General features: G+C 35.7%; 2 protein-coding genes across 3 annotated transcripts; one reads left to right on the top strand and one right to left on the bottom strand.

The window, feature by feature from the left end:
• Positions 1 to 3: 3 nt before the first annotated feature.
• LOC134253665 (uncharacterized) lies at positions 4 to 2,710 on the top strand. Of its 2 annotated transcripts, XM_062736242.1 has the most exons (3): positions 4 to 146; positions 1,067 to 1,175; positions 1,338 to 2,710. In XM_062736242.1, the coding sequence occupies exon 3, from the start codon at positions 1,344 to 1,346 to the stop codon at positions 2,688 to 2,690; it is 1,347 nt and encodes a 448-aa protein (XP_062592226.1). In that variant the 5' UTR covers positions 4 to 146; positions 1,067 to 1,175; positions 1,338 to 1,343; the 3' UTR covers positions 2,691 to 2,710. The 2 variants fall into 2 exon arrangements, with proteins under 2 accessions (XP_062592226.1, XP_062592227.1); XM_062736243.1 differs by lacking the exon at positions 1,067 to 1,175.
• Positions 2,711 to 3,544: 834 nt separating this feature from the next.
• On the bottom strand, positions 3,545 to 7,340 carry LOC134253631 (neutral cholesterol ester hydrolase 1-like). The gene is made up of 7 exons (XM_062736198.1): positions 7,287 to 7,340; positions 6,329 to 6,510; positions 5,668 to 5,835; positions 5,139 to 5,267; positions 4,886 to 5,006; positions 4,690 to 4,753; positions 3,545 to 4,616 (listed from the first exon to the last, which is right to left on the bottom strand). The coding sequence occupies exons 2-7, from the start codon at positions 6,398 to 6,400 to the stop codon at positions 3,836 to 3,838; spliced, it is 1,335 nt and encodes a 444-aa protein (XP_062592182.1). The 5' UTR covers positions 6,401 to 6,510; positions 7,287 to 7,340; the 3' UTR covers positions 3,545 to 3,835.
• Positions 7,341 to 15,256: the final 7,916 nt, after the last annotated feature.

Consider the following 15,256-nt stretch of genomic DNA (forward strand, 5'->3'; position numbering starts at 1 on the left):
CCATCTTACTAAAAGGGGGGTGGCTGTGCAAAGTTTGCATTGTGTCGTTGTGCTGTCACGGTTTTGTTCGCCAAGGTCGCCATATCGTCCTGCGATAAGGGTATTGATCTGATAGGCTTTTCTAGACAACGTAAGAATCTAAATAGGTAAGATCTTCGTGTATTTATACCAAAACAATTAGACAATTAAACTTATTTAAGCTATAGCAAATTTATCAATAATTAAACAGATTTCAAATTATCAAATCGTATACATACTACATGTATTTAAGTTAAAATTGATTTGTTTCAATAAACCTCAATTAATATAGCTTTCAAATTGAAATGTCCTGTAAATGACACCATTAAACATTAATATATTTATTGATATTGATGTAAGATCAAGGAAGAGTGCACAATAGGACTGCAGGACTTTGGATAACAGAAACCTGCAGATAAGAGGAAGTTTCATATTGTCTATGTGTATAAATAGAGCATATATTCTTGATATGCTATAAAGGACCGTTTGTTTACATTATGCATGTATAAAGGTAAAACAGTGTTTTTATGCCCCTGGATCGAAAGATCTCGGGTGTGTATTGTTTTTGTCCTAGCTGTGTTTATGATTGATTTTTTGATGCTTGAATTTCAAATTTTAACCAAGAAAAATAAAGATGAATATAACTTTTTAAAGATTTATTTCCTTTTTAGGACAGGGATTTAACAATAACTTACTTGACTATATTTCCTTTAGTTTTAAGTTTCGAATAAAAGTAATCATAAAACACATCTAATTCTTATTAGTGACGTCAAGTATCAGTATTCATACTTCCGGTCCATATATGATTTTTTAAAACGCTTTTTACTCTTTTACTCAAATTATACTTTTGCAATTAGTTCCACTTTTGACATGAACCATGTTGCTTTTATCAGTACCACTGCTGTACCTTATCTTTCGAACTACTTTAATTGCCTTTAAACATATGATGTGATAGCTTTTTTGTCAATCAACTACATGTACAGAGGTAAAAAAAAATTGCTTTTATTTTCCTCCTGTTGAATAAAGTTAATGCATCTGCTCATTCCAGAAACCTTCCCACCCAGTCCCTGATTAATGTCCGTTTTGTGCCAGTGTCAAATGTCGCCACCAACGAAAAACAAAAACAGCTGACAACTTTCGGCGGTGTTTAGTTAGTGGTATGTGTAATCTCTTTTGTAAGATAACTGAGGACTTGCGATTAAAAAAATCAACACAAGGTTTAGCCAATACAATATTCTTGACATGGATCTGAAAATTCCCTAGATAGTAGTGCATTAATTCATTTTGACGCTTTGAAATTCAATAATTTTCTTTTGTAGGAAATCATGAAGAAGCAACATTTCCTCATTGGAATTACACTGATTTGTGTGTTGTTTGTTGTTGTGAGCTTTTATTCGAGAAGGATCCATTCCTCAAACACGATTTCAGAAGACATTCCTTTAGATCGAACGAGAGAAGAACTGAAACCAGCAGAAAAAGAACAAAAACACTATATACCCGAGGGTAATCCTTTTGATTTGCATTCACAGAAAAATGACAACGATAATGTCAAACTCAGTCAATCTAGTCAACCAGCAAAAATACTGACAACAACAGCTACCTCCCCGACAACAAAATTAATGACTACAACAGCAGCAATAACAAAACAACTCAACGAAATGAAGCAAATGTTATCATCCCGAAAAGACAAAACTAGTGTTTTAAAATCAAATAATAACACATTACTAGCAACGAAAATCAATCAGGTAGTAAAAGAAAATTCGTCAAAGTTTTCAAATTTAGCAAAAGTGAAAAATACAACATTGTTGACACCCAAGGTAGGCACTGTCAATGGCGTGCGTATTTACTCCTGGAACGGTTCTTGGAGCCTCTCTACCATGTGCGAGGGGTTAAAGGTCAAAGACTTCCAAGAAGCAACCCTAAACACCATGTCTGGACAGACACCCATCTTTGTTTATTCAGAAACGCAGGACAAATATGTCTCTCATGATATCATACGAACTGGTTGGTGGGAGCATCACCTCGCGGTTCCCATGGTTACCATGATGCAAAAAGATCCATCCTTGACCTTTTTAGATATTGGCGCCAATATAGGAGCGTTTACATTAGAAATCGCAAAAATGGGTAGGAAGACAATTTCTGTCGAGCCTTTGAGAGATAATATTCAAAGACTGTGTTGTTCTGTATATAAGGGAAAACTTGGAAACCTAATAACAATCGTTGCAAATGCAATATCAAACAAACACCTTCAAGTCACACTGGGAAAAGACCTTGACAATGTAGGCGGGACATTTGTTAATAAAGACAACCCTGTAAAAGTAGCCCAGATAGTTATGAATGGTGAGTACTCCACTCCAGTCAACACTATATTATTGGATGACCTTCTAGGGCTTCCTGAAAAACCAAAACGAGTCTTGATAAAAATGGACGTAGAAGGTTATGAACAATACGTTTTAGAAGGTGGAACTTATTTCTTCCAGCAAGTTTTCGTTAAAGCCATTTTTATGGAGTGGACATATAGTAACAATCCCTCTATCAGAGATTCAATAATTAGGTTTATGGTCAAAAGAAACTTTTTGCCTTACTCATTGTCAATGCATGAAAGCATACTGGAATCGCCATATGATGCCTGGCCTGGTAATATTGTCTGGATAAATCAAAATAAGGAATGAATAAATCGATTTCAACCAAAGGATTATTGCAATTTTATTTAAATTACTGGTGAATGATATTCTCTCTTTCCTACAAAACTCCGGAAGTTATAAACTCTAAATTTAAAGGACAAGGACGTCAAGGTATGGTAATGGCCGAATCTGCTCCATATATAGTGTAAAATATCCGAACACGGTTAAAACTGTGATAGTTTGTAGTTAAGACCTTGAAGTGAATCTCGTTTTTAAAATCAGCAATGATTTAAATTCAAATTTAACATGTAGGCCACAAGCAGGCACAAAAGCATGACAATTTTCTGAATATCCTCAATTCTGGTGGAATTGCGTTTTGAGATACTTTTCACTTTGCTAAACACGGAGCACAAACTTCCCTATCTGGGATTTTTTAAACACAGGATGCATCTAATTATAGTGTATGAAATACGTAAATTTGTTGTAGATAAGCTTGTGCTCTATGTTTTCTGGAGCAAAGTGATATGTAAGATGTATGAACATTTTCATAAAAATGAGAAAATTTGGATTGATTTTCTGATTGTCCTGTGACTTTTGTGTCATAACTTATAAACGACATTCATTTTGCGGTAGGGGTGAAAAGAGGGTTTTAATTGAAATACTGTTTCATCATTCTTAAAGACTCTCCAAACCATAGACCAAAAAAGGTCTTAGCCTATCTTGTCCTTTCAAAAGTAATTCTCAGTTTAACAAAAACATTTTTCCCCCAATATTTTTCCAATGCATATAATAGCAGACATATTACGTACATGAATTTCAAAATCCGTTTAAAACATTTTGCACATCATGGAAAGCTAGAACACACAGCTATTTTAAATTTTATTATTTGAAAAATCGTTTATACTTAGAATCTTAAAAAACCTTTACAAAGTTTACAAATTTTGTGCAGTAAAAGTACTAGAAAAAAATAAAAAAAAAACTCAGATGACACCAAGGATCAAGGTCTCTATTACAACAAAATCAACAATAATTTTTTGTGTCCTAAAGTACTGGTGGTAAAACAATTCGTCCATAATTTTGCTTACGTATACATTTTAAATAATATGAGATACAGCCTTTTGCAATTGTTTTAATGATGAATTCGTGGTATGGTCATGATTAATCAAATTTAAAAAGCCTAAGACAAATTCTTGCTAGAGATTCTTCTTCAAAAATTGTATTAAATCGTCCATGGCACGTATTCCAACATTAAATGGAATTGGTCCCTTAAAGAAAAATATCATTCCATGAAATCCTTCCTGATAATGAGCTAAATGGACTTTAACACCCGCCTTTTTTAATCTTTGATAATATATTAAACCGTCCTCACGTAATACGTCATATCCTGCCGTTAAAACGTAGGTGAAAGGTAGATCTTTCAAATCTGCATCATCCGCCATAAGGGGGGAGAAATATGGATCAAGCAGAGTCTTTTCTATTTCTTTTGAAAGTTTCTCGTCCCCGAAATCAGCGGGTTTCTTCATATTACGAAGTGACTCGGTCCTGATGTGTTCATTCATGTACCACTTTGGCGAAACGTAGTCAGCGTACTTAGATTTTTTCAAGGCTGGTGAAGTATGCTTATTAGCCATTATTGTGTCAATATGGTCATAGCTGATGTTCGCATAGTTCAGCCAATAGGTCAACATCGATATGTCTGTTAACATTCCTGGAATATAGTCCTTGTTTTCTATATAGGATGGCGTTTGCATATCAAACAATTGCAGACATGGGTAAATGGGAATCTGGATTTTTATCTTCTTCTTTAAGCGTAGTGATACGGCAGCCGATAAATGACCACCTGCACTATCCCCAGATACTGCAATTCGCGAACTATCAATACCTAGGTCTTTTCCATTATTAATCACATGCTCAGTGACATCGAGGCAATCTTGGAAAGGAATTGGATGGGCATATTCCGGTGACTGACGATACCTAAAATGAAAAAAAATGTACAGAAATTGGCTTATTACATTTACATCATTATTTTTTCTTCAAAGTATCTTACCCTACGGACACAACGACAATTCCAGCCCCTTTAGCCAGCTGTCTTGTAGCCTGGTCATAAACATCTGGAAAAATAAAGCCAATAGAAACTTTAAAATTGGCATCATGTCTCTCAAAACATGGTTTTCCTAAAAGAAATATTTTCCAGAAAAGGTGTTTGCCAACATTGTATTTTAAGATAAAACATAAATTCTGACCAATAGAAAGCCAGGACCATCCACCCCCATGGTAGTAAACCAGTGCTGGACGATTGGTTTTCTGTCCACTGGTTGGTTCATAAACTCTGACGTCAACACCAGCCATCTTTGTATCATATATCTGTAAAAAAAAAAATCATTGTTTCTTTCCAACAAGTCAGTGCATTGAATGTCAGTCACTAATTACTGCTAGAAATACAAAATCTCATTAGATTTGTGTAGAAATTGTCGGTGACGGTGTATTAGATTATACCTTTAGTTCCGGGTCGTCACCAAGACCTCGAGGACTTCCGGTTATGAGAGTGGTCAGCATGATCTCCACCATTTTTCTTGTCCACCACGTGACTCCACCATGAACTCCAAGATTGTTCAAGGTCAAGATCTGTTTGGGAAAAAATGTTTGAATTCGATAAAATTTTATGCTCTCCTCCCTTTATTTAGAACTACATGTATGATTATCTACTTAACATGTATTTCCTAAAATTTGAGTAAGTCAAAGAAAATGCCGTTAATTCGGCAAGAGATGAATTATCGTGATAAAAGAAGACTATTTTATATTACATGGATGTGATCATTTCTCAGAAACAATATTATAATACTTGAACGTTTGCTTAGTTAGTATAGAAAAATTCAAACATTTTTTGAGACTTCATTTCTTCGACTCCTTCTGACTTTTCCAATGGTCAAATTTGACATCTCCTATTTATACGCAGTTTTAGAAATAAATACTTTTAAATATTTAACCCATACACTGTATGTGAAATTTAAAAAAAAATCCTTACAACTTTCCCCATTGTCCGAAGTGATGTATCTAAAATCCGAGCATTCCAGACTTCCGGAACTCCCTCGGGAACACCGGTTTCCATATAGTTAAAAATAGCAAACGCCAGGACGAGGGTGATCACTGCAGTTAATGAGGACATCATAATGCTTTTTACAACCGATGTGTGCTACATAAAAAAGAATTCAGAAGATTTAACATCATAACTATCACTGAAAGTCTAAGAAACACTATCATTCCATACTCATTGTATACATATTTTACATGCACCTAACGTTACTTATTTTTCTTTAAATAAAAAAAAATATACCCCTACCTAATAATAGGTAGGGGTATATTATTTTTATTAAAAGAAAAATAATTAACGTCAGGTGCCTGTGACATTTTTGTGTTGTTTGGGGGGAAATATACATTATTGCATTAACTCATGCTGTATGCACAATAAAAATTTTTTAAAGATTGCATAAAATTTTAAAACCAAATGCTCTGGTTTTGAGCAGTCCTACGTAGTTGATCCCTAGACAGCAGTGAACTTTGTCCTACATACATGTATGTATAAAAACAAACGTAACATACAGAATTATTTGTTGTTTGATGTAAACATAAAGTCCTTAATTAAAAAGGCCGAAAATAAGGTTGAAAAATTGATAAATATAGTTTACCTTCATCTGATGAATGATTTTCCCAACATCCGTTCCCTCCTTGCGTTTGTGACCTTTGTGTAAATTGACCATATTGGGGATTAATTATGGCACCCTTGATACTTAGTAGATTTCTTTCTGTAGGGCTGCCTTGCAGGATGACCTTCTGTTGTTTTCGCCTATCTCCAAATCCCCCGATGTACCTAGATAAGGCCAGACGGTTTAAGATATCACCAAGAATGGTCAATGTAGATAATCAAATAAAAACTGGTTATGACACATTTTAATTATCCGAAATATTCTTTAAAAATATATGTAAAGGAAGAAAACTTTCACACTAAAATCTCAAGAAATAGTTTTTAAAAAGAATTACCAATTAGTGCATATAAAAATGTTCTCATTATAATGCACTTTAATAGAATATATTAAATTGTGACTTTAATATTGACACACTGAAAAAAGTATCTCTACTTTTTTTGCAAGGTTCAAAATCAAGTGCAATCGCCTTTCCGCTTGAACTTTAAATTATGCAACACGTGCCCATTTTTGTCGAGACGTTAGACGACACATCAGGCTTATTTCGCACGTGTGTAACTTTGTTATCAGAATAAACAGCTGTTTTTTAAACCATGTGTCGTTAACAAGATAAATTAGTCTACAGTCAATGTAAGATGTCCTTAACTGAGTCTGTAAAATTAATCTTTGATAAGCGCAATCATCTGGAAATTGTAATAATTAGCGTATAATTTTCTTTTTTATGTAAAACGCATTTTCTCTGCCCTAAATATTGACAGCAAGTCATGTGTATTTTTCACAATATCGGCGTAGATACAATCATTTTAAGCACAACGAGCTGCAAACAATCGAAATATTAGATTTCAATCCATTTTCAATTAACTTGAAGTATTTTGATATTTACTGAGCACCAACATTTACCTATGCGTCTGTGGATATCTAAATAAATAAATGACATACTTACCGATACGGCCACGTATAAATATTTTCCTGGCCTAATTGATTACCGGATATTCACCAGCATGCAGTAAAATAAAATGTTTTGGGATTTGTTGTTCCGAAAACGTATTGGAAAAGTGCTAGTACAAGGAATTTAAAGTGATCTGAGTCCTTCATTTCTTTCCGAAACTTGTTTTCGTGTTTATAATTAATCATTTATACAATATACTTGTTTTCAAATATTTAATTTTTCTGGTTTTTAAAAATATTCTGAATTCCAAAATAAGCTTCAATTTAATGATGCTCATTCCTAATCGTAAAAAATAAATGAAACGTGCACATTCATAAAAGCCAATTAATGAAACAATTTTCATAATATTTATGTTTGTATATATGGACACAGGCTGTTGTTTGTTGCGAATATATAATTATATGCTTTACCAGGTGTATTTATTATGTTCATTGATCAAGAACTTGACACGCGCGGATCAAGAGGGGTGTTGGGAGTCCTGCCCCCCCCCCCCCCCCCCTGGAATTTGCAGAGCGATTAAATGTAAATGCATATACTAAACCAAGTTTAAGTGTCCTGGGACACCCTAGAAAACATGGACCCCTCCTCGAAGATGCTGATAAAAGAAGCTTAATTCCAACGATTAATACCCCCCCTTCTTACCCACGAATTAGTGATTTGGGGGGGGGGGGTATTCTTTTTGACGACTTTAAAATACTATAGAAGCATGGAAGTTATGATATTACATGTATATCATTTATAAAAGAAAATAATTCATATTAACTTCAATTTTATAGCCTAACCTTGTTTTAATTCAAGACTCAAGAACAAAATAAGAACAACCTTTAAATGAAGGTTGGGTGCACTCTACATACGTGTCCTATCCAAAGCTATTTTCTTTTCTTTATAACTAAAACTACCAACTATCATTTAGAAAAGAAAAATTTCATACATTTTTGTATATCTTTGTATGAAACTTTTCTTCTGAAGGAGATCAATATAGTCTGAAAATGGCTACCACCACCCAAGCCTCTTAAGTTAGAAGAGTGCATGGAGTTAGTTCTTTTGTTCATCTCTCCATTTGAAATGTTATTAGGCCAAAAATGCATATAATATTCGACATTATATTACACTGTATATTGGGCTTGGATGACAACTAGCTTGTCTGAAATGGCTATTGTTCCTTTCCATGATTCAGCAACATACAGAAGGACCCAAACCATATTTCTCTTGAAAATCTTAATTTTGGCAATTATGTTGATTTTTGCTGATCTCCGGATGTTTTGCAGCAGTGCAACATAAGCTCATGCATTGTCTTTCGAAATCCGAGCTAGTGCAGCTACAGCGCTATGACAAAAGTATTCGCGATTTTTACGCAATGGCGTCTTTCTTGCGCTGCGCCTCGCTCGGGGAATGGGAAATAACTCTAATTAGATGCCGTGTTGACAAACGAAATTTTTACAGAGTTGTCTTCACATCGGAAGTGACGTTATATGTAAGTATTTTTATCGTCTGCTGTCTTGGATTTTATGTAAACACACAGATATTACGATGGGTAGGAAATCTACAGAAATATCAAATGATGTCAAAAAATTAATTGTGGAAATGAAAAAGGAGGGGCAAAAAACATCAGTAATTGTGAATTTATTACAAATACCTGAGTCAACCATCAGATCTATTTGGAAAAAATATTTGTCAACTGGTGAAGTCAAAACATTGAAAAGAAAAGGACGCCCTCGGAAGCTGTCAAAACGAGATCAGAACTGGATTATTAGACATACTAAAACTAACAGAGGACGGGTTTTAAAGGATATTACTAATGAATTTAATGAAAGCAGGGATGCTAATGACTTTGTTAATCCACGGACAGTCCAAAGATTTTTGCGTGATCATGATTATAAGCGAAGAGTTGTTAGAAAAAAATGGTCGTTTCCGAGATCAACAGAAAAAGGCGTGTTGCATGGTGTTTAGAGAAAAGAAAACTCACAGTGAATAATTATTGGAATACAATTATATTTTCTGATGAAAGTCAGATAGTTTTAGGAGAGAATCATTGAGTGTATGTGTGGAGAACATCTAAAGAATCGTACTTGCCGCAGTGCATGTGCCCCCCTCGGCAGAGAAGGATTTCGGTAATGGTGTGGGGATGCATCACTTACCACGGGGTTGGTACACTTTGCATGGTCAATGGAAATATCAATGCAGTAAAATACATATCCATTTTAGAAGATCAACTTTGGCCCGTAATTGCCCGACATTTCCTCAACAAAACCTATCGTTTTCAAGACGACAACGCCCCCGTCCATAGAGCTCGTATTACTGTAGATTACAAACAACAAAATAATATTCCTACAATTGTATGGCCAGCTCAATCACCGGACATTAATATTATAGAGAATTTATGGCTAAAAATCAAGAGAACTCTGCAAAGTCGAGCTCCAAACATAAAGACTCCGGAAGAATTGTTCGATGCTATTTTACACATCTGGACTTCCTTCGACGAAAACTATATCAAATCCTTGTATGAATCTATTCCCCGTCGACTATTAGCAGTAATCAAGTCTAAGGGCCACCTCACCAAGTATTAATAAAGGTAAGTCTGTTATTTGTTTCACAATTAAATGAATTTATTGTTTATTTTTACGAAGCGCATCGTGTTTACGTCCGCCATTTTGAAAAATCGCGAATACTTTTGTCATAGCGCTGTACCTCAGAATTCCCATCTGTGGTGATCTTGCTTCCTAGATAGCTACACAGTTTTGCTAGCTGGTTGTTTTTTTCCTTGCATATCACGATGCAAGTGAGCTAGCAGTACTATATCATTCTGCTACATCTAGGTCTTCAACCATTTCTGAAATAGCCCAATTGATTCGTCTGCTTATACTTGATGGTTTCTCGAAAGATCTGTAGTCAATGGAGAATTTGAAGAGAAGAGGAGAGAGCAGAGATATCTGTTTTACCCCAGTCTTCAATTTAAATTCCTCTGATAGGTTTTATCCACAGATAACCTTGAGATCCATGAACAACATCTTAATGATGGAGATAACTTTTTTCCCAAGGCGATTAACACTGTCAAAAGCTTCAAGTAAGGTGGATTATGTTGATTTAAAGTGGATATTCCTCGGCACATGACTTTTCCTTTCTAAAATCTGGTCATTACTATCAATCATTCAATCAATCAGTCAATCAAAAACAAAACATATTTCCCTTCTGTCAGGAAGACATCTCTTTCAGATCACTGATTAATGGAAAATTTGACACAATTTTGTCATTTATCTTAAATGAAAAAAAAACCAAACCAGCTACAGATGTTTTCAAATAAAGTCCCTTTGAATAAATCAATTGAAACTATTTACATTATGAAAGGCGTGTTTTATAATTTTGAAATTTTGACGCCACCAGCTGCCTATTATCTCTGTGTCCCATAGTTAATGCGAACTGAGACAAAAGGAACCACTGCCCAACGATGCTGACTATTTTAATGTCAATGACACTAAAAAAATGAAAAGGCATAAGCATACGATGAGAAAACATTTATTCATACAAAACTTCCTTTTTGGGTGATTCTCGGAAAATGCATGCAGACAGTTCTTTTTATAGACATGCGTAAACAGCCTGGACATTCCAGCATGGTCCAGTTTTTATCGAGAAATGAAAACCAAAAATAGGACAGACTACTGCTTTATAACGCTAGTAAACAATTGAATTATTATTCACACAATCCGCCAGCGTCTTCTGTAGAGTCGCGAAGTTAGGAGTCGATCCTTACGTCGCTGGTTCGAATCCCACAGAGAGACGTTGAGACCGGTCTTTAGGATGATACCGTATAAACCGAGGTCCCATGTCGCAGTAGGTGCTGGCACAAAATAGATCCCCCATTGCTCAATGGCCCTAAGTGTCGAGTATTGGACAAAATTTCTAGCTTTCCACCGGCAAGTGGTGGCGTCTCCCTTTGAGTGAAAAATTCTCGAAAGGGACGTTAAACAACAAATATCAATTACAATCCGTCAAGACAATAAAAAAAAACTTATACACTGTAAGGCCCTTTTTATGTAACATAAATATAAATCACATATGCCTTAAATGCAGGTTTCGCTAGAGTTTTGTAAAAATCTTTTAAGAGACATTGATAAACAAGAGAAGTTTGTAAAACACTTATGACCCAATATAAAATATGAGAAACTTCTGCAAAGAAAATGAACGGAAACTGCAAATAATAGGAATTTTTTTAAGGCCAAAGGGCATAATTTTGTCCGAAATGGCCGCGATCGTACTCATAATAGAATTTGACGTTGATATTCTTGTGATAAATCTGTATTTCAAATTTCATTTCAATATGTGCAATCTCTGCGAAGAAACTGAACGGAAACTGATGGTGGACCGACAGACAGAACAACCGGCCGACAGACAGCAACAAAACAATATCCCCTCCCTTCTTCGAATTTCAAGGTGATTTTTAATTGTATCATGTGTCCTAGTCCTACAATCTTTAAAGATAATTCATACTTTTAGAATATAATAAAAAATACCGTCTTAATGAAACTTTTATGTGGACTGAATTAAACTTTCCCCTTCACCCCCTCTCCCCAGCAAACACATCACATACAAACCGACTTTATTTTTCTCTTCTGAATCTACCGTAAAACTTTTTAAAAAAAATTATGTTGACCCCCGCCTTCTCTATAACTTCAGTACTTAAAAGGCAGCGTTACGCCAGAGGCGATACAGTGAACACCAAATCGTCGGTAGAGTAAACCAAATACTAGTAATACATATATCAAATCCTTTATGGCCAGAAACATGTACGTCAACGACAAAAGGAATTAGAATCATTTACATGTAGTGACATGTTCACTAACTTTTAGTTTAGTTTTATATTCATTGTCATGCATATCATATAAATAAATTACAGTAAAATAAAATTTGCAACCTATACGTGAATAATAATGTAGATTTATATCACGTACAAAGTCTTTAAAATTACTAATAAAAGTTGCAAAACAATTTTAAACTGAAAATCTGACATACACATACAATGTTTAAGTAGGGGTTTGTAAGTATGGGAATTCCACATGGCACTTGTAGTGGTTCAATAGTTCTATGCTTAGCGTATAAACGTTTTGTGTGCGTTGCAAAGGACTTTCTCTGATTTATTTCCTGATTATAAATGAACAGACATATTTCTTTGGAAAATTAATTTTACAAGAATGTTAAAAATCATAATTAAAAATTATTGGTTGTGATTAAGTTTGAATATAACTAACCAGTACCGTAAATTTTGGCGATAATAGTAATGCCAGAGTTAATACACTATCACTTTTTAATAATGTTTCCCTATGTAAGGTTTTCTACGACGAAACCGTGGCGAATATTGTAAAGCAGGAAAATTAATAAAAAAAAAAGAAAGAAAGAGAGGGTAAGAAAGAGGGTGAGTGTGGTGTGAGAGAAAATATGATGGGAGAGGGAGACATAGGTTAGGGAAAAACGAAAGGGAAATTTTCCACTTTCGTTTTACCTGCCCTGTTCCTATGCCATCTAGACTATCTACTCCTGGTTGGAGTGGGGAGAAGATAACTCTCTCATACTCCACTCTCGAGAGAGAGAGAGTTAGAGAGAGGAGGGGAGAGAGAGAGGAGAGGAGAGGAGAGGAGAGAGAGAGAGGAGAGAGAGAGGAGAGAGAGAGAGAGAGGAGAGGAGAGAGTGGGGGAGTGGGCGGAGAGAGTTAGAGAGTGTGCGGAGAGAGTTAGAGAGTGTGGAGGATAGAGAGGGAGGGGAGAGAGAGTATGTAAGAGAGGGGAGAGAGAGAGTGTTTGAGGGAGAGAGAGAGACAGAGTGAGGGGCAGAGAGGAGGAGAGGGGAGTGAGGGGAGAGAGGGAGGGGAGAGAAAGGTTAGGAGAAATAGAGAGTAGAGGGAGGAAGTGGAAAGAAAGAGAGTGGTGGGAGAGAAAGAGACAATGATATACACACACAATTAAAGATATATGTCACAAAGTTTTAATTGCTTTTTCGTTCGAGTTCAAGAGTTCGATTGCTTCGAATACTTCAGTAAAGCCTGGAAATGTGTGCTACATTTTAATGTCTATTTATACTGTTGTATTCCAATACAAGTTTTGGATTTTTGTATTTTTTACTATGTATTATACAAGAATTCTCATAGATAAAAAGTTTTGGGAACGACTTTACTTTACCGGTCCCCAGAAAAACGCGCTAAAATGTAGTGTCGCCGAAGGCGACTTCACTATATATGAGATCGCGTGAGCGAGAAAAAAAATTAAAATATGAGGTTTTTGGCCTTTTGACCCCAAAAAATACGGTTAAAAGTTTAGTTAAAAACTTCGTTTTAAACGTAGTTTTTAACCTCGCTCTCTGAAAAAAATTAACAAATATTGTTTATTCATGGAAAAAATCGTCAAAAAATAATTCTGAACAAAGCGCGTGCGGCGCATGCTTAGTGACATTCCTTTCGGACTTAGCCATTCTTCCATGTAAACAAACGAACGAAATGTCTTTTAAACTGAATTAAATGGTCTTGGAAAATCAGAAACACTGGATTTCTTAACTAATGTAAAAGAAAGAGTTACTAACCCTAATCCATCGGATGGTATGCAGGGACCGTTTAGACGAAACCTCCCGGGCAGATGCTAAACTAACCCTAATCAGTCGAATAATGTGCGAGGACTAACCCTAATCTCTCTGATGGATGCCAGACTAACCCTAATCAGTCGAATTAATGCAGGGACTAACCCTAATCTCTCAGGTGGGTGCAAGACTAACCCTAATCAGTCGAATAGTGTGCAAATTTAACCCATTTCAGTTGAGTGACGTTAATGTTACGTCATAGTCCAATGAGCACGAGGATCTTGCGGATCTGGGGACCGGCAAAGTAAAGTCTACACAAGTTTTGTCCCCTGTTGAAAATAGGGGATATTTATTTCAGTTTGTCTGTCTGTCCGTCTAGCTGCCTGTCCGTCTGTACTTAATTCTGTCTGTGAGTAACGCTTTCCCCTTCCACGCGTTAAATTATCCCGAGAACCCTTCGATTTTTTGCAATGAAATTGTACACAATAGATCTAACTCTCAATGGCCTATTGATTGTAGATCTCTATTGATTGTAAGTCAACGCAATAAATTTAAACAATCTGTCTGCTTAACAGTTTTGTTTCCGCACGATATCTCAATTCGTTACACAAGTTACACAATGAGTCAAAATCATGTGTTTGAAATTTACCAAAAAAGACTTAAAAGCTTTCCTTCACTGTGTTGAAATGGTAACTATGGTAACATAAACTTTTCTGCGCAAATACGGAGGAAGAATTTAGTCATGTAAAAAATCTAAATTTTTCAATACTCACTATTTCCCCTTTGTGCGTCACGGTGTCTCTTTAACCTTTGAGCTTTTTCAGTGATATTTTAAACCACAAATCTCTGTGGCTTAAAGAAGAATCAAAGGGTCAAGGTCGCAAGTTTATACATTTTATAATTGATTGTGTACTGCTTAACATCCCTTTCGAAAATTTTTAACTGATATGGAGACTCCACCACTTGCCGATGCAGAACTGAAATTTCGTCCTATATTCAGCACTCAGGGCCATTGAGCATGGAGTTATCTTTTTCGTGGCAGCACCCACTGCGACACGGGACCTAGGTTTATACGGTCTCATCCGAAGGACCGGTCTCCACGTTCCACGATGAGATTCGAACACACAACGTAAGGATCAACTTCTTACTTCGCGACTCTAGAGTAGACGCTCTTATCACTGCCATACATTTATGTGAGTGTTTGTAAAACTCATTTCCGGGCGATTTCTCTAGAAGCTTTTGAGTTTTTGCAATTTTAAAAATGTTACACCATAACTCCTTCTGTCCCCCACCATCCTTCTTTCCGTAACTCCGTTCGGCTGTATTTCTCTCTGTCTGTAACACTTTCATTTCCAATCGAATTTCTGAGAAGCCTTTGAACTTTGGCGACTAGATTCTACACAACT

Source organism: Saccostrea cucullata, unplaced genomic scaffold (assembly GCF_032062105.1).
Source record: "Saccostrea cucullata isolate Sc308-1 unplaced genomic scaffold, CSIRO_AGI_Scuc_v1 ctg418, whole genome shotgun sequence".
NCBI lineage: Eukaryota > Metazoa > Mollusca > Bivalvia > Ostreida > Ostreidae > Saccostrea > Saccostrea cuccullata.

What these genes read in the sequence shown, in the direction of transcription:
- LOC134253631 (XM_062736198.1), bottom strand. Translation starts at nt 6,400, where the DNA reads ATGGTCAATTTACACAAAGGTCACAAACGCAAGGAGGGAACGGATGTT. An exon ending in AAATCATTCATCAGATGAAG is followed by an intron (nt 5,836 to 6,328) that starts GTAAACTATATT and finishes TTTTTTATGTAG; the next exon opens with CACACATCGGTTGTAAAAAG. An exon ending in ATGGTCCTGGCTTTCTATTG is followed by an intron (nt 4,754 to 4,885) that starts GTCAGAATTTAT and finishes TTATTTTTCCAG; the next exon opens with ATGTTTATGACCAGGCTACA.
- LOC134253665 (XM_062736242.1), top strand. Translation starts at nt 1,344, where the DNA reads ATGAAGAAGCAACATTTCCTCATTGGAATTACACTGATTTGTGTGTTG.